The following is a 27,337-nucleotide window of genomic DNA, read 5'->3' on the forward strand; positions in this document are numbered from 1 at the left end:
TTAGGACTGACTTGGAAGTTCTGGTCCTAGAGGGGCATCCAGAACCTCTTCAGCTCCTTCCTGCTTCTGATTCCTCCTCAATCCTGCTGCCTCCCTTTGGGGATGTGGCTGGCAGGTGGGAGTGTTTAGTAATTTCTGGGTTTCTGATGTGACCCAGCACCTCCACGCTGAATGGGCACAGTCTATCTGAGCATCTCTTAGGAGTCTATGTGCCTCCTGTACAGCCACACCCGAGTCACTGGCTGTATTTACGTCTGTTTTCCACATCCTGAGTCTACCCTGGTAGTCTCCATGGTATCCTAATGCCACTGTGGTAGGCAAAGGTACTGCGCATGACTGAAGGGCCTGAATGGGCTTAGGGAAGGTGTCTTTGCTGGGGAGAATGGGTATCTGCAGGAGAACCACACAACAGCAGAGAAGCAGCCAAGCTGATTGTGAGAACGGTGTCCCCAGAAAGCTGGAAGTCCCAACCAAGTCCTGGGTGTCAGCTAAGCAAAGGTTCTGAGCGAGTAGGAGAGGGTCTGTGGCCACAGGAGAGAGGCAGGTATTAAGCAGATTCATGGAAGACCTACCTGAGGAGGGATGTGGACAGGCAGATGAACTGGGTAGGCAAGGGGCCAAGTGGGCATGTGGGGCAGCCTGGGCCTGGCTGAGGACAAACTAGGGCCAGAGAAGAGGCTTCTGAGGGTGGCTCCTAGGGCCTCAGGGTCTTGCTTAAATATGGCAGCACCTATTCTGAAGATTCCAGCTCTTGCTGCCTCGGGGAGCACTATGGTAACTTCTGGAGTTCTGAATCATGCACCCTTCCCACCCCTACAGCCTATGGAGCCGAGATTAAAAGGGAGAGTTGGCCTGACCTGTTGCACACATGTCTGGGAAGAAGCCAGAGATCCTCTGTGGCATTTAATAAAGATAGGACTCAACAAAAACAAAAATAAGGACAAAGCAGCCTCAGCTTCTCACGTAGTGGGACAGCTCTATAACATCATCCCAATGGTTCAGATAGAACTTTCTGGTCCTGGAGTCTGTATCATGGCTGAGGGCCTCCAAATCTGCAGGAGAGACCGCAGGTCCAATCAGAAGCTTTCTGTGGAACTGAGCGGCCCAGTGGACCCACAGTCTGGATGGGGAAAGTGAGCTTCCCCCAGGGGCATCTCCCACCAGAAAGTTCCCTCAGGGGTTGGGAAGGCAGGCCTCAGCCACCCAAGGATGCAAAGGCTCCACTCGCTCACAGTTCTTCAGCATGATCACATCGTCCTTTGTCAAGTAGAAGCAGAGTTCATTGAAGTAGTCCTGAAGCAACCCCCCTGGGACCGTTGAGGAGGTGGTTAGCAGTGGCCACCCTTGCCCACTGACAGCACGTCCCCCCCCCCCCCACTGTCATAGAGCTCCTGCTCCTGCGGTTGACTGGGGACATGTGAACCTGACCACCGACTGTGGCAGCCCAGGCCATGGGACACGAGGTAGGGTTTGTGGCTGCTGAGTCAGTACGTACCGATGAACCTCATAGCTGCCAGCTTCAGGTTCTTTTGGGGGCTGTCCAGATAAATCAAGGCCTGACTGAGAAACTGCTGGTAGCTGCCAAAGTTGCTTTCTATCTGAAGAGAGAAGAGAGGGCCTATGACCATATTGAGTATCTGTGTGGTACCTCACTTCAGGGACATGGCTTTCCTGAGGTACCCCCAAACACTGAACTCCACTTCCAGTGCTTAGGGCCTGGAAGAGAGGAGGGCGGGCACCAGAGAGTCCCATGGGGGATCTGGAGGGGTGGTGGGTAGTGATGGCCCAGAGTTCCTTCATTTGGTCCAATGAGGGGAGCCCATGCCGAGTTTGGGAGCACCCATATTTGCCGTTGCCAGCATCACTCTGGAGACCACCCAGCACGCCTCTGCCTATCCCTGACTAGTTGTCGTCTCCTCACAGACCAACAGCATATGTCCCACAGCCCCAAGCCACCAAAGTCCCCTGCAAGGCCCGTGTCATGAAGAGGGGGAGGCAGGCTCATCCTTGGCAGCTTCGGTGCTCTCCTGGGTTTTCTCTGGGCACTTACCTTGAGGCATGGCCATCACACTTTGCAGACATGACACAAGTGCCTGCATCATACACAGGCTCTGCCACTCTGTGTCCTTCAAAGGCTTCTCCTTTTCTAAGTGCCCAGTTCCCTGTCCTCTCTGCTGTGCCTTTACTCTTTAAACTTTGGTTCCTGGTGGCACCTGGACCACGGTGAAAGAGCTGGAGGCCACAGTCCTGGCTCTCCCTCAAGGGCCATGCTTCTATTGTCACTGCTATCAAGGGGCATGTGGTGCCATTGCATGTGATGGGTAAGCAGGCCAGGAGCTCAGTGGCCCCACCCTGTCCAAAGACCACCTCAAGATCTTTGCAGCCACAGTTCTAGGCCTTTTCCTTGTGGCCAAACCAGATCCAGTGAGGCCTGTAGACTGAAGACAAGCCTGTCCTGCCTTGTGCGTGTGACTTCGGTCCTGTTCAAGAGGCTGGGATTGTGGCCCTGACAGCCCAGACCCAGGAAGGCAGAAGAACTTGGGTCCAGAGATTAAAGTGGCTGCTAGGTGGCAGGAGGTGGCATTTACTACTGGTCTCTCACACCTGAGCCCTGCAATGTCCGGACTCTGAGGCTCAGCTGTATCTGCCTTAAAACTGCACTGGAACATCAGGACAGAGTGCCCACTAAGGAGGCCTTGGGCATACTCTAGAAACATCATGGAGACTCTTCCAATCTTCCTGGACAACTCACTTCAGAGAACCCAAGCTCCATTATGAAGGGAAAACGCTCCCCCACAAAACCTCAGTACTTAAACATCGTTTGGACTGCCTCTCCCATCCCCATACCCCACCCTCAGAGCAGTCTGGGGTGACTAAATAGCCATCATTCTCCAACTCCAAGCTCTCCCCTGGAAAGGGGCCCACACCTTACCATGTAGACAAAAATGTCATTCTCAGCACCTGGCCCTTGGCCCCATGCCAGCTTGCCAAACAGCTCCTTCCGGAACTCCCATTTTAACAAGATGGCGCAGCGCAGGAAGGTGTACTTGGCCTTCTGTAAGTGGAGAACAGACTGCCTCTGCTTCCACCCATCATTACCCCCTTCATCCCAGACAGACCCTGAGAAGAGGTTTCTGTAGCAGCAGCATCACTGGACTCCTAGGGTCCTGGGCACTAGTCAGTCCTGGCATAGTCGGTGGGGTCACTAGAAGGGAGTGCATCACCACAGGATGGGATGACCCACTTCCCAAGCCCAAGGTGCCCTGCTCTGACTCTCACAGAGCTTCCAGAAAGGCTGCCCAGGCCTCCTTCTGAAGAACCAGCTTGGAGTACCAGTCTCAGAGGGGTGGGGCTTATTCTAAGTTTAGGAAGGGACCTGACTTCCCACAGTGAATACTGGCCTGGGCCAGGTTTGTTAAACATGAGGCCTTACTCTCAGAAGCATGGTACAGCTTGTTCCCAGGGCCAGCAGAGGCCAAGCTTGATCTGTGTGTGTAGATACAAACTAGGCTAGATCCTCAGAGAAGAAAAACTAGAGGCCTACAACACCCAAGGCCCTCATGGCATGGCTACGTGTTTCAGGGTCACCCCAGGGAAGTGGGGTGTCCCTGAAACACAAGGTTCCTCTGGAGGGGGTCATGGCATTAAGCAGGCAGGGTACAAGTAGGTGCTCCAGTGCAAACATGGGCACAGCAGGGCTGGAGAGGAGAAGGTAGAAGTTGGAAGATCCTGAATGCCAGATTCTTGCAGCTGATTTTAGATGGAAGAGTGGAGGTCTGCAGCCAAAAGAGGCTGCACAAGGGCATAGAGGGATGGATGGATGGATAGATGAATGGATAGATGGATGATGGATGGATGATAGATGGATGGATAGATGAATGGGTGGATGGATGGATGGATGAATGGATAGATGAATGATGGATGGATGGATGATGGATAGATGGATGGATGGATGAATGGATGGATAGATGATGGATAAATGGGTGGATGGGGTGAGGAATCTGAAGCAGGTGACTGAGGAAATACCACCAGGATAGAGCCCACTCCTTTTCTATGGCTGCTGGATTGCCCTACAAACCCAAACCCAGCCCTCTCTGTTGCCCAGGTGGACTCTCCAAAACATTAGTCTCACTCTGGTCTCCACTCAGAGAGCTGAGTCCACCACCTGGACTTCCTTTGGCCTTGCTCTCCTGACTGACCCAGCTGAGCTAGAACACACTCACCACAGCCACTTCTGGGCAGGGGTCAGCCATATGGAAGAGCAGGGGCACTAAAGCTTGGAAAGCCAGGATCTTGAGGCTCTGTCGAAACTTCTTGCCACCATAGTGGATAACATCTCCAAACAGGAAGATGGCATGTTCTCGTATCTTTGCTCTTTCCTGGGGGAGATAGAATTCTCAGGCATGTGACAAGTCAGCCTTCTCTCATGACTTCTAGTTGCCTCACTTTGGCCCTGATTAGCTCAGGGACAGCCTGAATTGTCCCTAACCCCACAGGCCAGTGTCTGCTTAGTCCCTGACTTCTGTCACCTTCTCTCCCATGGTGTGGGTTTGAAAGAAAATGGCTCCCAAAGGGAGTAGCACTATTAGATGGAATGGCCTTGTTGGAGGAAGTGTGTCACTGTGGAGGTGGGCTTTGAGGTCTCAAGGTTCTCTCAGTGTGGCAGTCAGTCAACTTCCTGCTGTCCACAAGATACAGGACTTTAAGCTATTCCTCCAGTAGTACCACATCTGCCTGCATGCATCATGTTCCCTGCCATGATGACAATGGACTGAACCTCTGAAACTGTAAGTGAGGCCCCTCAATTAAAATGTTTTCTTTATAAGAGTTTCTGTGGTCATGGTGTCTCTTCACAGTGATAAAAACCCTCACTAAGACATGGCCTTCTCATGTTCCCCATTTCCTCAACTCCACTCACAATCCCCTCCCAGCCTTCTATGACTTACTCCTTCTTCCTGATTTCTCACCTCTGGGTTTCTCTGCATGTCCCTGGGGTGACAGCAATCATACCTCCACTCCTAGGCAGACCTGACTATGGAATCTGTGACATTCTAGCTCCGTGACCCTGGGCGAGGTTCCTTCCCTGCACCGTTTCACCTTTGGTAAACAGTAGCTGGCAACAGTGCCTTTGTCCTTGGATTGAGGTGGATGCAGAACCCCATACCTAAGGGAGTGCCTGCTAATGCCAGCATTGCTCCTGCTACAAACCCTGTCATGACTCAAACTCTTGTCCATGAAAGGCAGAGACATCTTCTGCCCCAAACTGCCTCCACTGCCACCTCCTTGATTTCAGATGTACAGTAGCCACTGACTGCCTACCTACCCCAGCTGGGGCTTATCCTAGCTCTCATCTTCCTGGTTCTAATCTATCACAGGGGCACATCCTGGTGGTCTTCCTGGGACTGTCCTTGCCAAGAGCAAGCCTTCCTTGTTCCCAATCTCAACCCCCTGAAGTCACTTGACTCATGTTGTTTTCAAATGGAATCACTGGTTCTGATGGCCTGAGAACAAGACTTAGCACTGACACAAACTTCAACCAGCCCCAATCTACAGAATCTGTATTCTTAGGTGGGCTTTGGGGATGGTGCAGAAGCTGGATGCTGAATGGTTCTGGTTTCTGATTGCTGTCTGCAGCCCAGGCCTACCCTGTTCTGCCACCCCACTCCACCCACTTCCCAGCTCACATCTGTGAACAGGTTAAGAAGGTGTTGAGCAATCTTGAAGCTGGCAATTCCGATGCCATGGACACCCAGACAGTGTAGGAGGTGGCCCAGGATCTCCATCAGGCCCAAAAGGTCCTTGAACTCAGGCTGCAGGAAGTTGTCCAAAAGCTCCATCAACTTACTTCTTAGCAGAGTTACCTGCAGGGAGACCACCACCCTCCAGTAGGGCCTTTGACCAGTTTCTGCTAGATGCCCCATTGAGGCAGACAGTCATAGCTCTGGGAAGGTACTGGGGCTCCTGGCCTTCCTGCAAGGTTAGGCATCTGCCCATCTCTGAGTCAGTACAGATGTGGAGGAGGTCTGCGTGCTGAAGCTGGCTGTTCCCAGGTCCACTCCCTATTTCCCCTCAGGTTGGACAGAAAAACAGACAAAACCACACCATTTTTCTGGCATAGGCCAGCTCTGCAGCCACATCCCAGCCCTGTCATGAGAGACATGTCAGAACAGCCCTGCTCTGGGAGGCTCACAAGGGTAGGGTGTTGGGTACCTGACAGGAGGTTATCATATGAGGGACTCCTAGCTAGGAGGATATAAAGGGCCAGTTAGGAGCCCCATTTGAAGCAATTTAGCAGGGCCAACCAGGCTTGATCGGCTCTCTCTATCACCCCTTGCAAAGGAGATAACTATCAACACGCTTCTTCTGTGCCCTGTTCTCCCTATAACCTTCTGGAATGGCAGAAGGCACCTCTCTCAATCTCCTGCCCCTCACCTTGTAAGGCTGCATCAGGGCGCTGCCTAGCCCCTTCAGGCTCAGAACTCGCACTGTTTGGTTGCGGCTGGAAAGGCCCAGGTTCAGGGAGTGGTCCATGGCCTTCCGAGACACGTTCTGGCAGACATTTGGGCTGTTGAGAAACTGGGCAGGAGTCGGCACCATCAGCCCACTTGTTAACCACAACTGCCAAGGAATCAGTCGACCCCACACCATGATAAAGAGTTAGACCCCCAACAGCAAGCACACCTGAAACATGAGACAGATGTATACATTTCTATCAGAGACCTGGAAGGGACGTTCACTGGGGTGGCTGGGGAAAGGCTGACCTCAGTGATGATGCAGATGGCCACGATGTTGTCACGCTCCTCAGTGCTCTTCAGGGAGATGAGAGCCTGCCCCAAGACAGCCTTGACCTCGCAGTTATAGTGAGCCATGGCCCTGTCACACACAAGAGGAACACACACAGTCCCAGAGGGCTCCATTCTCCAGTAAGACCTCAGAGCTGGCCAGACTGTTAAGTCTGGAGTACAGGGTCCAGAGCAGGGAGGATGAGCTGCACTGGTGACCACCCCCAGGCAAAGGGTGCCTAAGCTGAGGGGCTCACCTGGCCAAAAGGGTCACTCCCTTTGGGAAGGTTTCCAACTGCGCAAAAAGCTCCCAGCCCTGGATCAGCTTGACATCGGCAAACACTTCCCAGTACTCATTGGTCCAAAAGAGGCCCTTGAGGGCTTCCAGGCAGGTCCTGGGCAGGGAGGAACAAGACAGTACCTGAATCCTGTCAGCTACATCTACCTGGCTCCCTTTGCTCAGGAGTCTCCCTCCTGGCCAGGTTGGGTATTCTGACCCACCCCTACCCTACCTCCACCCAAAATCCTTTCCTACTTGGGTCCCCCAGAATCAGCATAGCTCAGTGGGTTCGAGGAGGGGACAGAAGCCATCTTGGCTCACCTGCAGGGCCCCAGGGGCTTAGAGGCTAGATTATCTTCTTCGTAGTCAAAGATACCATCCACCAGGCCCACCTCCAGCAGGTAGTAGAGTTCTGTAAGGAGGCCCAGAAGGATCCCTGCGAAAGCCCAGCGGACCGTGTCCCTGTACTCCGGGGTGTAGAGAAGCTCATAAATGGTACCCAGTGCCTGCAGTGGGTGACAGCAAATCCCGGAGGGGGACCCCTGAGTGGAAGAGTAGGGACAGCAGCTTCAAAGTCCCTCTAGCCCAGGCCTCACTGCCTTCGTCTGGCCCCTGGGGTTCACCATGAAGCTCCTCTGGATAAATCCCTGAAGGTCCTTGTGGTAGTCCAGAGACTGAACCAGACCCCATTTCAGTCTCTGTAGCTGGGCCCTGACCTCCTGGCTGTGTTGAGACCCCAAGAATGTCTGACTTCCACACTGCTGATTATGCTTTTCTTGGCTTGGCTCCACCTTCTGGTAAGCCAGATCTCTCCAAGTGCTCACCCTGCTGGGAGATCCTTCCCAGACCCTCCTTGACTCTCAGACTCTCTTGTCCCATCTTTTTTGTCCCTAACCCTGAGTTTGTCCCTAACCATCCAATCCTGTTTCTTTGGAGTTGGGCTGTGGTGTTTTTTGTGCAGGGGGAGAGGGGTCTTTGGGGTTGGCCATAGAGTCCCCTGGCTCTTTCTCTAAACCATCTCCTAGCCAGTCCTATGGTAGCATGCCCACTACTCTGCTTGGTCTTCCCCTGAACTGAAAGGTCTCTTTTCAGGGGCCAGAGATGAAGTGGGTCACTCACAAAGTCTTGGGGGAGTTCAGGTGCTAGCCTCGGCTCCCAGTCAGTGCCGGCAATCTTCCCCTCCCACCCTTGCCCTGCTCTCTGCTCAGGAATCCCTCTGCCTTCCCTGGCTCCTCCTCTTCCATCTTGCTTCGCTGTTCTTGCTCTTGCAGCCAACCATGGCCCAGTGCTTGGTCACTGTGTCTCTGGGTCTTTCCAGGATAACCAAGACTTTCTCTCCTACTCCCCAATGTGTCTAGGAACCACTTGCTGAGAGCTCATGGGATTTTTAGTTCTGTTGTGGTCTATGATGGGGCATCCCCATGGAGAAACAAGTGCTGATAGTAGCAGGGGTCTGCAGCCAGGCGGCTGGTCCATCAGTGGGTACCCCAGACACTTAGCAGAGCCATGCATGCAGGTTGGGAGGCTCGTGAACAGGTGCAATGCATTGCCTACCTTCACAAATGTCCGCAAACCATGATGAAAGCTCAAGGGTAGGGCTCTTGGAAGAAGTTCAGTGTCCTCGTGGGATCCCACTGAGGCCCTGGATACCACTACTGTCCCTGAGGGGACCATGCTGGTGGCAAAGCAAAGGGTTCTGCTCACCATCAGGGAGACCAGACGGGCCTGATATGTGGAGTGGAGGAGCCTCCTGGGTGGCCGCAGTTTCAGCTTTACATAGAGCAGGGTTATAACATCACGAGCTAAGCGGTAGTTGGTAGCCAGAGCCCTCCACAGCAGTAGGATCCACCTGCTGAGACAGAGTCTAGGTCACCACTGGGAGCAGCACTGCAGAGAGGCCTCCCACAAGTGCTGACCATTAGCAGGATGTGAGAAAGCAAACCCCTTGGAAGCAGCAGGTTAGGGGCCCTGAGGTCTGCATTCTGTGATGCTTCATTAGACATCTGCATGAGCCCCAGCCTTTCAGCTCCTCTCTCCAGGACCCTGAAGCAAATAGCTGCTCTCCAGTCTGTCTTTTCTCTTGGGAAGTAGGGGCAAGCCCCTCAGATGGTTTGAAGAGAAGAGCAGAGCCAAAAACCACTTCAGGCAAAGCTCATGAGTCCCTAGTTGCACTTGGCTCTGCCAAGGGCTGTGTGCTCTGAGATCGATTGGCCACTGTCCCTGCCACCTCCCACATTGCCAACTATATATATATATATATATATATATATATATATATATATATATATTCATGAGGTGCTTAGTACATGGCCGGCCACCTAAAGACTGACAGGCTTATGGCTATGCTGTTGCTGCCAGCCCACAGCCATGTTTCGAATTAGTAAGGCTTTATTATCAACAGACTGCCACTGGGAAGACCCAGTGGTATCTAGTGTGGCAGCTGGAATCAGGACTCACTGGGGCTCTGTGGTCACAGGGCACCTGTGGATGCGTGGAGTGGTGTGACTGTATTTTCTCAGCCTCTGACTGATCTGTGGTTCTGCTTATAGGCTGACCTCTGGTGACTGTGAATCTGAAATGGTGTCTATGCCGATGGCCCTCCTGGGACTGTTGGAGTCCTGTTTAATCTCCAGACACTTTCAGAGCCCCTCTGGCCACAGTCCAGAGTCAGGAAGAAGACAGAACTGTTGAGAGCCTTCCCCTGCCTCGTGCATTCAGTAAATAACTGCGAACTGTGCTGAAGGGCCACCACAGGCCTGGGTGATGCCCACATTGGGGTACCCTGGGCCAAGGGAAGACCTACCTATCTGAGGGGTGACATAGGGACAAGACCACCTCCACCACCTCCTGAATATGCTGGGTCCCCAGAGTCATGGTGACCTTACTTATGGTCTGCTGAACACTCTGAGAGTGGATGTTTGGCAGTTCCTGGAACAGGCCTTGCAAGATCTCAGCCACCTGCAGGGCAGAACGCAGCTTCAGATAAGGCAAGGCCCTCTAAGTTCCTGAGAGGACTTGGCTTTATGGCTTAGCTCCCAGGCTGCATCTCTTTCTTAAGGGAGGTAGGGTGAACAAGTCAAGAGGAGCGTTGCTGTTGACCTGTAAGAGCACCCAAGTGGACAGGGCCTGGCAGTCCCCAAGGGTGAATCTTCAATTTAGTTGGCCAAGCTGAACTAGAGGACAGTTAAACGTGCCTTCTTCCACAGGCCACCTATGAGGCAACAGAAGGTGGGCCAGGACTCTTTAGGACAAAGGTAACTGGCCAGGAGTACATTGGGATCCCACTCATAGGCTGCTAGGCTGATCGCTCATTGTCTCTGTGACTACATGTGGATGAATGTATATGGCACATGCTCACATGGGCAGGTACACATAGTCTGAAGGGAGCCACGCCCACCCTGCCTCACCTGTTCCTTCCTTAAACCAGGTTCCTCACAGATCATCAGTAGAAGCTGGGCAGCAAGGTCGCAGCGGAGGTAGTTCCAGCTGCCCAGATTGTGCACCAGGGTAAGGATCAGCTGTGTGTGCTGCGCCACTGTCAAGTTCTTGAAGGCCTGTGTAGAGCCAAGGTCAGGAGTGGGGGTGCATGGAATCTCTGGCCAACACTGGCTCAGGTCAGGCAGCGAGCTAGGCTCTTACGAGAGAGGGAATGAAGGCTGTGTGCACAGTCATGTAAGTGCCATGAACACAGGCTTGCAGCGTCCCAAAGTGTCCATTCAGCCCCTGCCCCAGGCTACTATGACCTGTAGTTCCCCCAAATTGGGGCCAAGGCTAGGTGACTACAATGTCGCAGCCATAAGTACCCAGCTTCCTCTTCTCTGAAGACTTTCCTTAAGGTAGTAAACAGCCTTGCAAAGAGTCTGCACCAAGGTCCTGCTGGGTTAGAAGGACACTAACTCCTTCCCAACTCTAGCCCCAGTCTTTTTTTTAAATCTTTTTAAAAAGATTTATTATATATGTAGTGTTCTGCTTGTATGTCTGCCTGCAGGCCAGAAGAGGGGGCCAGATCTCATGACAGATGGTGTGAGTTACCATGTGGCTGCTGGAAATCAAATTTAGGACCTTTGGAAGAAGAGCCAGTGCCCTTAACCACTGAGCCATCTCTTCTGCCCCTCAAATCCCTGCCATATTTTCTTCTCCTACTTTCCCTGAATGGTGGGACCTGAACTGCCATCCACTGTCTTTTGGGAGGGGCCACTAGGACAATAGACTTGGCCTAATCCATTGCCCAGGAGACACGAGATGCTTCTGACCCAACCTGCCTCAGAAGCTGGACCCTCACTTGGAAGGTAAGAAAACTGAGGCTCGGGAAGATGGGATGACCTACCCAGGACCTCCCAACCAGTTCTGGAGCTTGAAAACAAACCCTGCCTCCTCTTCCCCATCTGATGTAACAGGCAGGCCAAGCTTGAGAAGAACACAGGAAGGGTCAGAGAGGGGGTGTCCCTCAAGCTTACCTAGGATGAAGAGGTAGTGCTAAGAACAGAGTGTCCCCAGAAGAGCAAGATTGCTGGCTGCCCTTATCCCCAGAGGGAGGTACACAAGTGAGAACCTCTGGCCCGTGGGCTCAAAGGCCCTATCCGAGCTGAGGCTGGAAGGTGAGGTACAAAAACAGACAGTTTTCCTGGAAAGAGCAGAAATCCATCCCATTCTGGTTCTGCCCAACCTGCATGCTTGGCTGCTCAGGTCCCTGGGACCCTTTGGCCCCATCTGTTCAGGACCGGGAATGGAGAGGCCCAGGCCCAGTCTGAGCAACCTCACCTTCACCGCGTGGTAGAGCTTCACCTCCCACTCTCTAGACTCGCTGGTTTCAAAGTGCTTCATCTTGCTCAACTGTGCAGACTCCACCAACTTCCCTGTGTACGGTTGGGTTCAGGAGGGCTGCTGGGCCCAGAGGCAGCCTCTTTTCTCCACTGCTTTCCCAGCTCACAATGAGGCCGAAGGAAAGCCTACCCAGAGCCACTCAGAGTCTCCCCTTCCCCAACCCTGCTCAGCTCACCTTTCTGCTGTAACACGAGCTGCATGAGGAGGAAGACACAGCGGTGGGAAAGCTCTTGGGTGATCTCGTTTTTATCCCGCCAAAGCAGAGTCAGGAGGCCTAACTGGTGGCCCAGCACGGATGGCACGGCCTCTTTCTGGGGAGAGTGGGGCAGTGAGCAAAGCCAGGCCTAGCTTCCTTATGTCACTTTGTCCTTCCTTTCCTGCCCTCAGCATCTGTGGGAGATGCACTGGCTGGGCTTTGAGAGAGACTCCTGTCCCACCCATGAGAACCTCTCTGACCTGTCTGCTCACTGGAAAATGGAATTTCTGTTTTTTAACAATAAGAGGCTGGGCATGCCTATCACTTCCTTCAGGCATGTTTGTACAGGTGTGCCTGTTGATAGGAATGTGACTGCATGCTTATATGCATGTGTGTGTGCTAGTGTGTACTATGCATGTAGGCATGCCAGTTGGTGTTCATATGTACCTGCATGATGGTATGGTCATGTATGTGTGCCTGTGTGCACATGCATGCATGACTGTTTAAATGTGTGTATGCCTGTGTGTGCATGCATGCTTGTGTGTATATGTGTGCATGTGTGTGTCCATGTATACCCACATAGGCTGGTATGTGTGCATTGTCTCTCTTGGCTGTTTTAGGAGTTTCCTGTCTTTCCCTGGTCTCCAATAATTTGGACTGTGGTGTGTTCCCGTGTGTTTTCCTTTGTGCATGTCCTGCTTGAGATTCCTTAGTATTCTTATCCGAAGGTACATATTTTTTTTTCAGCCAATCTGAGCAGTTTCCAGGGTGGTAGGACCACCCACTCTGCCCTGATCGTCCCACTTCTCCTGGGATTCTACTTCCACTCCACATTGTTCTACACCCACTGGGCTTCCCTCCTTTTCCTCAGGGCTTTCTTTTCCCTTTGGTCTCGGCAGGTTCCTTTGTCCTGCTTCCGATTCTTATTTCTTCTGTGGTGGCTGAGCTGCTGGTTAATGGACCCAGTACCTTTTCATCTCAGATCTGTTTTGCTTGCAGTTCTAAAATGTTCTTCCAACTCTTTCTTGTGGTTACCACCTATCTCTTAGTATCATATTTTCCCCTTTAGCGGTTGTTCCTTTAAAGTCCTGAACACAGGCGCACACTGTGTATCGTTTCCTCAGTTCCTTTTACCAGATGCAAAGCCATACAGAAGAGGAGTGGCAGATGCCTCCTGAAATCCTCACGGAGATGACAGGGAGGGTGTTTGCAGTCTCCTCTGAATTTCTGGCCTCTGAGATCTGGAGGGTCACATGGTTGGAGCTTGACTTTAGTGAGTCTCCTGTGCCCAAGTAGGTTGGACCTGAACAAAAACCACCCCAAACTGAGCCATTCTACAGTGAGTCTGTGGGGTTGGAAAGTGACCTGATGAGGGGTGCAAGGATGGGGACAGGGGCTAGGGGTGGGGACAGCCCTGATCTGCAGAGGCTCTTTTTTCCTGTGTGGGCCACACTGCTGCCCTCTCAGAGTGAAGAAGCCGGAGCATCCTGCTCACTCACTGTCAGCTTAGGACACTTTGCATCATTCATGAATCCGTTGCTCTGTGAAGCCCATGGTGGATGCTGTTTCTGAAGTCTCCAGGCTGAGTCTCTTAGCTCCCTGCCAGATCCTGACACCCAGACCAGCACGGTGGCCCGAGTGTGCAGCGGCCATCACACACCTGGCCAGCCCACCCTACCTGGAAGCACACATCCCATTGCAGATTCAGCAGCCACTTCAGTTGGTGACAGGTGTCACCTCACTGCCCCTCCAGCCCTAGCCTGGATCCCCAAAGCCAACTTTGCAAGGCCTAACTCACACAGTTTCCGGTGAAGCCCTTACCCACGTTAAACCCTGGTCACATCTAACTGCTCTGTGAGGACCTTCACGGCCTTTCATTTTCAGCATTGTAGCGTTAACATTGATTCCACTTCAAACATAGGGAAGAACAGCTCGGAAGTCCTGTGTCCTCTAGCCACTGCCTCCCCTTAGCTACTCTGCTCTGCTCCGTTCCTTCCAGTCGCCTCCCTTCTTCTGACAGGAAACACTGCCATTTGACCTCAAACACTCCATTGTCTGCTTCGTAAGAAGGAGGACAAATGTGACAAGTGCAGTGTGTCAGCCACAGTCACAGAAATCCTGACGCCGGTGACATTGTCTCCTCCATATCCAGACTTCATCAGTTGTCCCAATACATGACACGTGTCATTAACACATGACGCTCCTCGTCCACCTGACACTCCACACATGACACTCCTCCCATATCTATAACATACATAGAGCACTCCTCACAGAGAGAGCACTCCTCACGTACACACAGAGCTCTCCTCACACACACACACACACACAGACACACACACACAGAGCTCTACACACACACACACAGACACACAGAGAGCTCTCTTCATACACACACACACACACAGCTCTCCTCACACACACACACACACACACAGCTCTACACACACACACACACATACCTCTCCTCACACATCCAACACTCCTCACGTTCAACATTCTTTACACACATATTTTTTGCATACATAACCCTACTCACACACACACACCACTCACACATCCAACATACATCACACTTATATGTGCATACCTCTCATTCATACACCCCAGTACACATACCTTACACGCACACCACACAGAGCTCGAGGAATGCTGAAATAGATACATATCTAAATTCATGCGGATTCAGAGAATCAAGTGTCCAGTGTTCCAGCTCTAGAACAGGGCTGCACGCTGTTACTCTCCAATGGAGGTCCTCGTCCCTTCACAAGAGACCCCCAGCTTCCAGGCCCTCCATACCTTCTGGCATTTGTAAGTTTCTGAAAAAATTTCAGGATACTTCGAATACCACACGGAATAAAATTTCAAACCAATATTACTTCAAAAACCAAACTACAGAATTCTTACCAGTTTTATGGTCATTTTTATTTACGATTACAGTTACAGAGAGGTTACAAACATTAAGTGCAAAATGCAATAGCTTTGGAAATTTCAATAGATTGTTGTATCCGCATCCTCTTTCAGCTGCTATGCCTGAGGCTGGGCGACTGAGAAAGAAGTTTATTTAGCTTGCAGTCCTGGATGCCAGGAAGTCCAGCATCAGGCAGTGGCTTCTGGCGAGGGCCTCTCACTGCATCGCTGTGTGTGAATGACCCACAACAGGCATGCATCAATGACAAAGGAGACATCCAGTTTCTCAAGCGCTGACTGATTCCGGAGACAATCCAGTATCAAGATAAAACATAATTCCCTCTGGCAGGCCCCATATGCCAACATCTCTGTTGATTTCCACATTCCAACACACCACCCAGCACCCTCCCCAGTCCCTGTGCATCTGTGAGAAACTCTTCATCGTGTTTCCTGGAGCAGCCTCACAGCCGGTCCTGCCTGCCAATCCTCACTCTTCTCATGGGTCCTCTTCTCTGCTGCATCCTGGTAGCCCACCCCTGTGGTCAATGTGTGAACGGCTGGGTCTGGGTCAATATCGCCACATGTTGCTTGCCTGTTCTTATTGCTGGACATCTGCAGGACTTCCAGCTTGGCTCCAGCATGAACAAAATCATATAAGTATTCTTGCATAAATCTTTTTTTATATATATAAATGTTCACTCCTCTTGGGTAAATTCCTAGGATCAGACCTGTGTGCTTAGGGGATAAGTATGTGTTTAACTTTCAAAGAAACTGCCGGAAGTTCTGCCAGGCAGTTTTAACATCCTACACTCCCACTGGCTCTGTGAGACATTTCCGGGGCTCCACACCTTGGCCAACACTTGCTGTTCCCAGCCTTTAATTTTGTGCTTCCAGTGGTGGGTGGTGGCACCTCCTCGTGGTTTATTTGCATGTCCTTTATGACCAGTTATGTGGGGACACACTCGTTCTCATGGCTTCCGCAATGTCTCTCCTGTTGCCCATTTTAAGGGTCGGTTGCCTTTTCACCGAGTTACAGCTGATCACATTTTCCGGACCCATTTCTTGCTCATCTGTGTCCTGTGTCAGGGTGCACAAAAGTTCCTCATTTTGATGAGGTCCGTTTTGTCAATTTTTGTTTTTCAGGTGGGGTCTCATATGTCCCAGGCTGGCCTCAAGCTCAGTATATAGCAGAGGATGACCTTAAACCTCTGATCTTCCTGCCTCCACCTTCCGAGTTCTGGGATAGCAGCATGCACCGTCATACCTGTTTGATGTAGTGCTGGGGATCCAACCTAGGACTTGGCCCCCGCTAGGCAAGTGCTCTACATACAGCCCCCAACCCGTGGTATCCATGTTTATTTGTAGCTACTGCCTTCTGAATGCTGTCCAGGCCATCTGCCTGTCCTTCCTTTAGGAAGAGGGTCTGTCTTCTTCTAGAGACCAGGAGGTTCTCAGCTTGCATTTTCCCCTCCTCTTCTCTTCCTCTCCCATCTCCTTCCTGACAGGGTCTCACAATGTAGATCATGCTGGCCTCATACAATCCTCCTACCTCTTTTCTGAGGGTTAGAGTGATCACATTTGGCCTGTGGGAAGCCTGCTTACAATGTTCCTGAGCTGTGGGGTGGTGGCCCAGGCTCACTGCCCTGTGGGAGAGTCTTCTGTTTGTGTTGATTTCATTCATTAATAAAGAAACTGCCTTGGCCCATTTAATAGGCCAGCCCTTAGGTGGGTGGAGTAGACAGAACAGGAAGAAGGAAGTGAGGTAGATGGCTCAGACAGTCGCCATGACTCTCCTCTCCGAGATGGATGCAGGCTAGAATCTTTCCCGGTAAGACACCACTCGTGGTGTTACACAGATTATTAGATATGGGTTAGTCAAGATGTGAGTAAGAGGCTGAAACTAATGGGCCAGGCAGTGTTTAAATGAATACAGTTTGTGTGTTGTTATTTCAGGGCATAAGCTAGCCAGGCAGCCGGGAGTGGGGCGGCGGGAACACAGCCCGCAGCTCCTCACTACACTGCCCTAAGGAATTTGGTTTATCTCAGTCCTTCCCATCTAAGCCTGATGCCTCCATGTGAAGTAGCTGGAGCTCGAGAACACAGCTTTCTCTCAGCTGCTCCATTCCCAGCCCTCAGATCAGCAGATTCTAGGCTTGTCTGGGGCATGGGTCCTCCACACTGCAGCTTCCCTGTTTAGATCCAGGCTATTTTCCCTCCCCTTCCCTACTCCTTTAGTCTCTGCCCTCTGTTGGTTGTAGTCTTGGCTTGGGGATTTCCTCAGGCCAGCCTGCTAAATGGTAGCCACAGTCCCAGCCTGAGGGCTCAGAGTGTGCCTATGGCAAGACTCCACCTGGATGCTAATCTCCATTCCCACCATCAGGAGCTCCCCAAGGCTTTGGGGTGTAGGGAACTCACAGCGAGCTTCAAAGAGTCAACCACATACTGCAGAAGCAGGAAGATGGACTGGAGAGCCCGGCAGCGCTCATGGCTCTTGTCAGATTTCAACCAGTGCTCTGTGTGCTGGGAAGAATAGGGGAGAGCGTGAGAACCTGCGCCCACAGAGCCCATCACACCCAGCTCAATATCAGCCCAGAGTAGGGCCACTGAGAAGGGTGACAGCCACCCAGCCAGGCCATTAGCCTCATTGCCTGTCCATCAATCTACTCCTTCAGTCCTGGGGTGCCTTACAGGTTTGGACCATCTGAGCCATATGGAAAACCCAAGCGATAGTCTTATTCTTACACAGCCAGGATGATTGTTCTAAGACCAGCCCAAAAATCTGACAGTAGACACCAGCAGGGCATCCTTCAACTCAGCTCAACTCCAATGCTGTCAAGGTTAAGGGCTCTGTCCTCGAGAGTTTCCTGATTCTGGAGCCCCAACTGTGGCTCATGTTTCAGTCCAGCCCACTGTAAATTATGTTCACCCAAAGCAGACTGCTTTACAAAGAGGTCTACAGTGATGTGTGACCCTGGAGGTCTAGAGTGCTGATGGCCTTCTTGGTGACAGTCCTAGGGTGGTGAGGGACACCACATTGTAGAGACAGGAGACACATATACACCCGTTTCTTCCAATTCCCCTCCACTTTTCATAAAGCCTGTCACAGGGTTGGGGGTATGGCTCAGTGTAGAACACTTATCTAGAATGTTGAATGTCTGTGTATAAATAAGGGCCTGGGTTCAATCTTTACCTAGTATTACATGTGTGCGCATGAACGTGCACACACACACACACACACACACACACACATCCACTCCCACACTCCCTCTAGCAGCTCAGGCTGGAGCTAGGGCTGGGGCTGGTTTACAGGCCTCACCTGCAGGAGGAAGCAGATCTCATCCATGCTCGGGTTCTCAGAGATGAAGTTCTGGAGGAGCAGGTCCAGGGCACGCATTGTCTTCTTGTACAGCACCTGGCAAGGGCAAGGGACAGGGACCGCTGGCATCACATAGCCAGGTCACCTCATGGTCTCCCCAGCTCCTCCATGAGGGCTGAGAGGTATCTGCTTCCTTGGGCCCAACTCTAGCTGGTGAGGCTGATCACACCATTGGCGGCAGCTGGGATAGTAAGTTCAGCCTCCAGACTTTTCCCGGAGGAGCTGTGGTGTGAGCAAACGGGTCCCTCTAGCTGCTCAAGCATGTCTCCTCCAGCTCTGCCCACCTCTCTCCTGAGGCCACTGAGGTAGTCTGCTGCTCTGATATCTTTCCTGCTGACCTGCTGTTTTCCCAAGAAGGACTTTTGGCTAATGTCTCAGCCAGTGACAATTTAGCAGTTATAAATGAAACGTTTGTTGGTTATTTGGTTGGTTGTTTTTTTCAAAATAGGGTTTTTCTGTGTAGCCCTGGAACTTGTTTTGTAGACCAGGCTGGCCTCAAACTCAGAGATCTGCTTGCTTTTGCCTCCTGAGTGCTGGGATTAAGGAAGTGAGACATCGCTACCTGACTTTTTTTTTTTCACATATTTATAAAGACTAAAAGAGAGAGGAAATGGTTCTATATGAAAAGAATCTTGAGATGATAATCTTGTCTCAAGTGAAGGATGTTTTCAAATGGAAATAAGATCAGAAAGTGTAACTGCAAACACACCGGAAGGCCAAAGCATGTCACTGCAAGGAGTCAAGAATTCCTCCCAGCTAACACCATCCACTGAGAGCTTCTGACATGGAGGCAATACTCTTATGTGGAGATATTTCAAATAAGAATGCTAAAATGGCAATGAACACTTAAGGCTGAGTTGACCTAAGGATGGCCTTCCTCCTTTCCCAAATACAAACTTACACTTATCTAGGAATCTCAGAAGCAAGAAAGGAGACTCTATTTCCAGTGAAGGATACAGTTTGGTCACCTTGGGTGACTCTAACAACCTATGATCTCACCCTACCTATCAGACTGCTGTCCTAACCACTTCAGGAAGCACCTCAGAATCTCATTTACACTAAAAAGAGGGCGTGGAGGAAGCGCTCTTAGCAACCCTGTGGGTGGAGCTTGTGTGCCCAGGGCTAAGATATTTAAGCCTGACTTCTTCACACTTGGGTGTGTCTTATCCTTTCTTTGGATAAGAAGCCTCTACTTCTATCAACCCCATGCTAAATCTATGTTAAACTGTCTTCCTAATAAAATCCAACACTACTCCAAACTGGACCATCCTAAAATTCTTTTCTGCACAAAGCCTTGAATCTTGGCTTTCCCTGAGAACGTGTCCCTGCAAGGAATTCTCCAGCTCTCTGAGGGCAGCAGTATAGAGCTGGGTCTCTCCCTGGCTCCACTTAAACTGCTGAGCATTAACACCATTTACTGTGTTGGTACCCAAACACTCAACATGAGCAACTTCAAGGTTTGTTTTGGCTCATAGTTCAGTCCATACAGTGCATCACAGTGGCAAGGCATCTTGGGAAGGCATGCTTGGGCTGTGGCGGCAGGAGCTTGCTGCACACCTTCTCATATGACTCAGAGCAAAGAGAGCACTCAGGCTAGAAGCAGGGCCAGGCTCACCACAGTGGCCCACTTTCTCCATGTAGGCCCCAGACTCCAGTATCACCAGCTGGAGAATAAGTATTCAGACACATGGGTTTGTGGGGGGCGTCTAACATTCAAACCTTGTTCTTGCAGCCTCCAGAGCTGTGGGTAGCAGCATACTGTTCTTTACAGCAATGGTACTTCTTTTCAACTGCCCCCACAAAATACAAAGCTGAACTCTCAAAATGCAAAACTTCCAGCAGAAAAACTTAAGCAATCTTTGTGGCCCCTGGTCAAGCAAACTTCCTAGACATCCTACACATAGCACAGGCCAAAAAAACAAACAAACAAACAAACAAACAAACAAACAAGAAACAGCCGGGCAATGGTGGCGCACGTCTTTAATCCCATCACCCAGGAGGCAGAGGCAGGCAGATCTCTGTCAGTTCGAGGCCAGACTGGTCTACAAGAGCTAGTTACAAGACATACTTCAAAGCTGCGGAGCAACCCTGTCTTGAAAAATTTAAAAAACACAGTATGATTTTTCTAACCAGCAACAACTGTCTTCAGAAGTCACAACCCAGAGATTTTGAGAAAGTCCCAACTGAGAGAACAGATTTTCAAATGCAGACTATAAACTCACATCCAAAGCATGAGGGGAGCTATAAAAGCTGCCTAGTAAGGCTGGCAAGATGGCTCAGGGGCATAGAGGCCCTTGCAGTCAAGCCTGGGCATCTGAGTTAGATTCCTAGGACCCACATGGTGGAAGGAGAGAAACAATTTCCACAAGTTCCCCTCTGATTTCCACATGTGTACCACAGCACACAGACAGACACACATACACAAACAGGCTCACCTACACACACACACACACACACATAGACACATCTAGACACATACATAGACACACACACAGGCTCACATACACACATATAAACATATACATACATGTAGTCACATAGACACACATACATAGACACACATACATAGACACACATACACACACAGGCTCACACACACACAGACACACACAGAGACACAGACACAGACATATAGACACAAACACACACACAGAGACACATATAGGCTCACACACACAGGCACACACATAGAGACACACACTGAAACACAGACATAGACAGACACACAAATAAAAAGTAGTTTTAAAAACCTACATAGTGGCCCATTTCAAAGGCAGTTGTGAGAGCTGAACAGGTATTTCACCAAAGTTAAGCACATGCCAAAGTGCTCATCCCAGTGGCCGCATAAAGCTGACAATGGATCAAAGCTACGGCCGACTGCGGGATGAACTCCACACAGGAATGGCTGCTGCCTCCCTTGTGACCATGTGGAGGTCAGTTTCCCTTGGGACTCACCCATCTTTCCCAGCTCCCTGGGCTCTCCTGGTGTGGTTCTGACCATCCACAAGGCAGTGCCTCATGTGTGCTCTGGGAGCCTAGCGCAGACCACAGGTCAGCTCCCTGTGCCTACCCTGGCCTCGCTGGCTAACCTGGTTCCAGGGCCGGGAAACAAAGTGTGAAAGGCTTTGTTTCCTGCCGTGCTCTTTCTGCTGAACAGAAGTAGCCACCCTCAGAGCCATGCCAGCCAGATGACCTCTTCCCAGAGCAGGCAACCCCCAGCAACACTGTATCCTCCCTTCACTTCTGGTGGATGGAACTGGCCTCGCCCGCTTTGGATATGGCCTTGGTACTCACTTAGGTCCTGGAATGGGGCATGGCCTAATTGTGTGCTGAGTGCCAGCAAGAGTGATCAGAGGCATGTGAGTGACAGCCAGCCTTGTCCCCGCCTCAACTTCCCTGGAGCCTGGGTCTGGGGCAAGATAGTTTAAGATAGCCAGGTAGCTGCACAGCCGAGGGCCAGATGTGTCCAGCGCTTTGAGGCATCTGTGAGCTTACTCTTTGTCAATGAGTACAAGGTACAGGAAGGCTTGCTTCAGAGAATGCCCCAGAGCAGCACTGAGACCAGGGTCTCGTTTGCGCAGAAAACCTTCAAGGTCCCGGCCATTCTAAGGTTGAAGTGAGCCTGTGTTCCAGGCAAGATGGTTCTAAGCCCAGACAGAGCTCCTCTTTCTGTCAATTACCAGACAAAGCTAACCCCCAGCCTAACACCAGGAATCCACACCCCTGGGAGAGAGACATGCCAAGCCTAGGGCATCACCATGACATCTGGAGCTTGTTTTGATGAAGGCGAACCACTCTTCATGGGCTCAGTAGCGGGAAGCCTGTTGACATCTGGAGCTTGGCTCCATGAAGGCAAATCACTGTTTAGGTGCTCAGTAGCAGGAAGCCTGTATACACTGTGCAGGCAAGTCTGCAGGACCTGGGACTTAAGCAGGGGTTTGAGTCCCGGTCGCAGGTTACTGCAAGAAAACAAAGTGTTGGGTTGGGGTGTGAGACTGGCCCAAGGGACTCCCAGCAGGGGCATACCAGAACAACTAGAACATGAAAGTAGACAATGTCTTGGCTCAGTGGAATAAGAAACATCAACACAACAGGGGCTATGGTGAGCGGTTCTAACTCACTGGCATTTGCTTGGGGGAAATCTAGACATTTTCAGGGTCAGAGTCAAAGCTATGAATAGGTCCGGTCAGATAATAGAGTAAGATCCGGGTCCAAGAGTGAAAAGCTAGGCTTCATGTATGACCTGGGCTAGGGCCCAGTCTGTGCTCAGGACTGTGGTTCAGTGTGTGGCTGTGGGCAGGGCTTAGTTTTTGCCAGTATTAGCAATCCACCTTGGTCATGAAAGAAAGCAAACTTAGAACAGGCAGAGCCTTTTAGGCAGAACAGGAAGAGCCTCAGCACAGCCAATATTCTGGTGGCGCCTCGGGCCCCAGCCCCACAGATTCAGGATCTTGCCTGTCTTCCTAGGAGAGCTACCTCAGGCCCATGACAACCAGGATGACCTTCTGCCGGAAGAAGGTGGCCAAGAAGTTGGGCTCCTCCTTGAGGATGTCCTGGAGGGCAGAGGAGGGGCAAGTGTGGCAGCAGCCTTAGGAGGACCCACGGTGACCCCAGTGTCGCTTACCAGGAGGCACTGGATGAGCTCTGGAATCTGAGTGAACTTGTACCTCCGGGAGCTATACTCTTCCCGGAGCGATCTCGTGAGCAGGATGGCCGCAGACAGGAAGCTTGACTTCAGGATCTCATCCTGTCCCCCACAGATGGGCCAAAGGTCAAGTCAGGGGACACTTCCCTAAAATCCTGTCACATAGCCCAAGCAGCCACCTTGATCAGGGGACCAGCAGGGTGTGCCTCACACACACAACACATGAAGCACACTTTGTACACACAGGACCCAGAAACCTTACAAAGACAACCTCTCTGCCAATCAAGGAAGCTGAGCACAGGGCTCCCTTCTCTCTAGGCCAACCTCACTACCCTGGATGAACACAGCCTTATCCCAGCCACCTGTACCAGAGCCCTGGACTCAGGAGTGCAGAGAAAAGACCCTGAGTGGGCTCTGTTCCCAAGCCCCCAGGGCTGTCCTACGAGTATTGCCTCAGTGACTGGCAAGTTAACCCAGGTGGCTCTGTCCAGCCTGCCCTTCAATGGAGGGGTGGGGAGGGCCTCACGCAAGGACCACAGGAGAAGTAGTACACCATCCTCGAGGCGATGTTGTCCACCCAGGGCAGGATCTGCTCCTTGATATGTTTGGCTATCTGCCCGTAGCACAGCAGGGAGGTGCTGCTGACCCATTTCCATCGAAGGTTGTTGTCTGACGGCTGTGGTCGAGTGAGAGCTAGGCTGAGGGGATCCAGGCTCTCAGCCCTCCAAGCCCCCACCTCCCTACTGCAAACAAGAAAGCTGTAGCCTCTATACTGACTTCGGGTAGAGGCTGGCAGTATGCCTCCTCCACAGGACCGAGCCTGGAGTTGCCACTAGTCCTCCTGTCCAGGAAGCCCCACTAGCTGGTTCCCCAGGCAAGCCTTCTCCTTTGAGGTTCTCTTGTAGAGAACCCAGCACAGCTACTTGGGTTGGAATTGGCCAGGAAAGTAGAGCTGCTCAGTGTATCTACTGGGCCCAGGGCAAGCAAGAACTTGAGGCCCAGGCCTGGCATAGCTCTCAAAGTATTGGAGGTTCCCTGGCCTAAAATCCTTAGCTCAGTTGTCTCCATGCTGAGGCCCTGAGGAAGGGACTCCTATGAAGCATGCATGGTCACAGAGCAGGTACTTCAACTATCCTGTGTCTCCGACACCAGGTCCTAAGGTAAATGGGTCAGGCAGGAGCCCTGGTGTAGTGTCATCAATGGGCATGTGGAGGCTGGCACCTATCTGTCCACTGCTGCCATATTAAACATGCTGTAGCACTCAGGGCTTCCCTACCTGGCTGTCTGGGGACACAGCGGCTGAACGCAGGAACTTGGTGCGGCCCAGGTGCTCCAGCAGGGCCCATACCTCCTGCAAGTGTTCGGTGGAGGCCAGGCCCACAGCCAGAGCAATTCCCTGTGTACCAGAGGACCCTGAGAGGGAGCTCACAAGTGACAGGGCAGGTCCTTGTCCAGCTCTCTGGGGCCTGTCCTTCTATCAAGGCCGCCTCCCGGGGGCTGGACTAGTGGCAAGCTGGCAAAGTGTGCCATGCAGTGAGAGCCACGCAAGACCCTAGTGATGGTGAATGGGGCACGAGGGAGGCACAGGCTATAACCCGAGGACTCTGACCCACCTCTCGGTAGCTGGAGTGCTGGTGGGACAGCTCCAGGAGGCTGGCCAGGTGGCACTGAACATGCTCCACGCTGGGGCACTCACGCAGGATCAGCCCATAGAGATGGAAGACCAAGGCCTGGATAGGACAGGGTGGAGAGTCTGCTAATGCGGCTAAGAAATCCACCCATTTGAGCATGGCAAGGCTGTGTGGTCAGACCTACTCCTTCCCCACGAGGGAACTCCTTCTCCTCCCACTGTGCGGGGACAAAGCAGGGGAGGGACACCCTCCTGAAGTATTTCCAGGAGGCTATAAGAGCCTAGGGCTTCTGATGGGGCACTGACCTTATCAGAAGTTTGCTTGGGGTCCAGGCTGAGGAATTCTAGGAGCTTCTGCATAGAGGAATCCTTGGGTGATGTCTTCCGCTTTTCCCAGAGCTGTGGGCAGACTGTCACTCAGACCCTTCCCAACCACCAGGGCAAGACAGATTCTAGAGCCCACGGGACAGTTGTAGCCCTCCCAGGACCCTGAGTGGGGGGAGGGCAGCTTGCTATCAGATGGGTGAGAGAAAAGGAAACAGAAAATCCCTCCAGGAACGAGAGCCTTAATTCTGAGTAAATCTGCCCATGAGCACCTCTGCTGTAGTGCCCTGAGACCCTAAGGACAGAGGCTGACATTTCTAGCAGACACAGACAGTCCCATGGGCATCTGGGCATGCTCCCTGCTCACTATGCCTCTATGTTGACCCCCTGGGCCTTTGCCCATCCTGTTCTGACCAAATGGTTTTCCCTCCCCACCTAAGTTTAGGTTCAGAGTCATAACCAGCGGTGAGTGCTTAGGTAGCCTCCCACTGTAAACATGGGCCACCCCTGGAAGGAGGAGGCCCTGGGTGGACCCTGCCTTCCCACCAGTGTGTGGGAAGTCAAACATCCACTCTGACTCTCTGAAATCCTCCAGCACCTTCCCATAGTGTTAGGCACTTCAGGGATGACCAAGACCGTGGGAGTCCTAAGGTGGTTGATGAGCTCAATGTTGTGGCTGGGGAAAGATTCTGGAGGGGGCCTTCACTTCCTCCCAGGCCCCATGAATCTCCCGCCCAGTGGGAAGCATCAATCTCTCTGATCCTACCTGGCTGTGCTCCTCTAGGAAATGGCAGATGGTGTCCAGTGCCAGGCCCTGCTCTGTGACCATCATGCTCTTGATCTTACTGACTGCCACATTCTCCCAGGATGGGTCAATATTCGAGTACTCTCCCAAGATCCCCAAATCCAAATAATCTGTGGAGATCCCAGAAGTAGGGGGTCAGTACCAGCCCTACCCACCAGTCCCGCAACACCTAAGGCCCAATAACATTCCTGAGCTGGGTGAGGAGAAGGACTCTGGTAGAGATCCCAGGCCCACCCAGCATCTCCTGCCAGGTTCCTGCTTGGCACACTGGAAGGACAGGCCGTGGAGGCAGACTTGCCTCCACCAACACAGGCACATCAAGGAGGCCTGGTGGCCAGCTCAGAGCAGAATCAGTGTTCAGTCGGTTGACTCAGGAACAGAGACCATACTGGGGTCAGGACTATGACCACAACTGCTGATCATTTGAAGCAACATATTACGTGGCTCCTGCCTAGTCCCAGTATCACAACAGCTGGTACTCCTCTTATTTAAACCACAAGGCTGGAGGTAAGCACCCATAGGCCACTAAGGGGTTTGTCATCTACAAGCCTAAGCAGAACTCCACAGAGCAGACACTTCCACAGTGAGCAGGCACAGACTTCCTGGGGCCTGGCCATTCACCACACTGAGAAGAGTTGGAAAGAAATTGGCTGAATCTGTGGCAGGATCCATGTGGACACTAGGAAGCTTCTTCCTAGCCAGCCAGTCAGGGCTGCCATAAACACATCCAAAGGAGCCACACTCACTATCACTGGAGAGGAAAGGCATTCCCAGGGACTGGACTTTGCTGTCTTCTCATGAGACAAAGACAAGAATATGTGAAGGAAGACAGCTCATCCTACAGACATGTGGCTGGGGAGTGAGTCTTTCTCTGAAAAACCAACTTAATGGCTTCATCTACCGCTGATTGGGTCATAAGTTAAAAAATGTTATTGGTATTTGAGGCTTATGTAGAGCATGTAGGCCATTAGAAAGCCCCTGGAGGGGGTCTTCTTGGTCCCTTCCTGTTTCCCTGCCTCCGACTCACACCATCTGGTGAGAAGCTTTACCTGTCTGACTCTTCCGTCATGCTGTGAGGCCACAGAAGCAACCCACTATGCACCAGATGCTCTCGGTCAGCCAAAAAGCATCTTTCCTCCTTGGCTTATGCCAGAGATTCTGCCATCACCATGAGAAACTAGCATATACATGTGTTAAGTGTCCCTTCCTCACCATCAGGGAAACCCCAGAGGTTTTATGATGACTGTATGTAACTTTTACATTGTCTAATGTTTTTACAGCCATGCCGTACAGACAAAGTTCTAAATGGCTGCAAAGCCAGATAAAGTCAAACTGAGTCACACACATGGGCTGCCTTATCACAGGGTTCTTGTCACTCAACCTTTGCAAACCATGCCTTATAGGATCTGGTACCAGGAGTGGTGTACAGGGTCCTCACACGAGCCTCGGCCTTGACCCAGAACAGTTCCCACGGAAAGGAGCCTGCTGTTAGTGTCTGAGGGCATCACTCACCCAATGCTGAGCTGGTAGCCAAGACACTGCACAACCCTCTGAAAGCCATCATTCAT

General features: G+C 51.8%; 1 protein-coding gene across 1 annotated transcript; it reads right to left on the reverse strand.

The window, feature by feature from the left end:
* Positions 1-27,337, reverse strand: LOC119823662 (maestro heat-like repeat family member 5). The gene is made up of 29 exons (XM_042055718.1): positions 27,282-27,337; positions 26,369-26,481; positions 25,731-25,879; positions 24,947-25,039; positions 24,624-24,740; positions 24,287-24,406; positions 22,990-23,112; positions 22,842-22,918; positions 22,123-22,324; positions 19,923-20,029; positions 18,535-18,731; positions 18,306-18,427; positions 17,405-17,509; positions 12,062-12,197; positions 11,824-11,918; positions 10,470-10,616; positions 9,866-10,020; positions 8,767-8,911; positions 7,384-7,568; positions 7,040-7,177; positions 6,762-6,873; positions 6,433-6,576; positions 5,685-5,861; positions 4,224-4,379; positions 2,933-3,055; positions 1,496-1,598; positions 1,233-1,307; positions 964-1,052; positions 1-390 (listed from the first exon to the last, which is right to left on the reverse strand). The coding sequence occupies exons 1-29, from the start codon at positions 27,335-27,337 to the stop codon at positions 1-3; spliced, it is 3,951 nt and encodes a 1,316-aa protein (XP_041911652.1).

The sequence above is a fragment of the Arvicola amphibius genome, chromosome 9 (assembly GCF_903992535.2).
Source record: "Arvicola amphibius chromosome 9, mArvAmp1.2, whole genome shotgun sequence".
NCBI classification, from domain to species: domain Eukaryota; kingdom Metazoa; phylum Chordata; class Mammalia; order Rodentia; family Cricetidae; genus Arvicola; species Arvicola amphibius.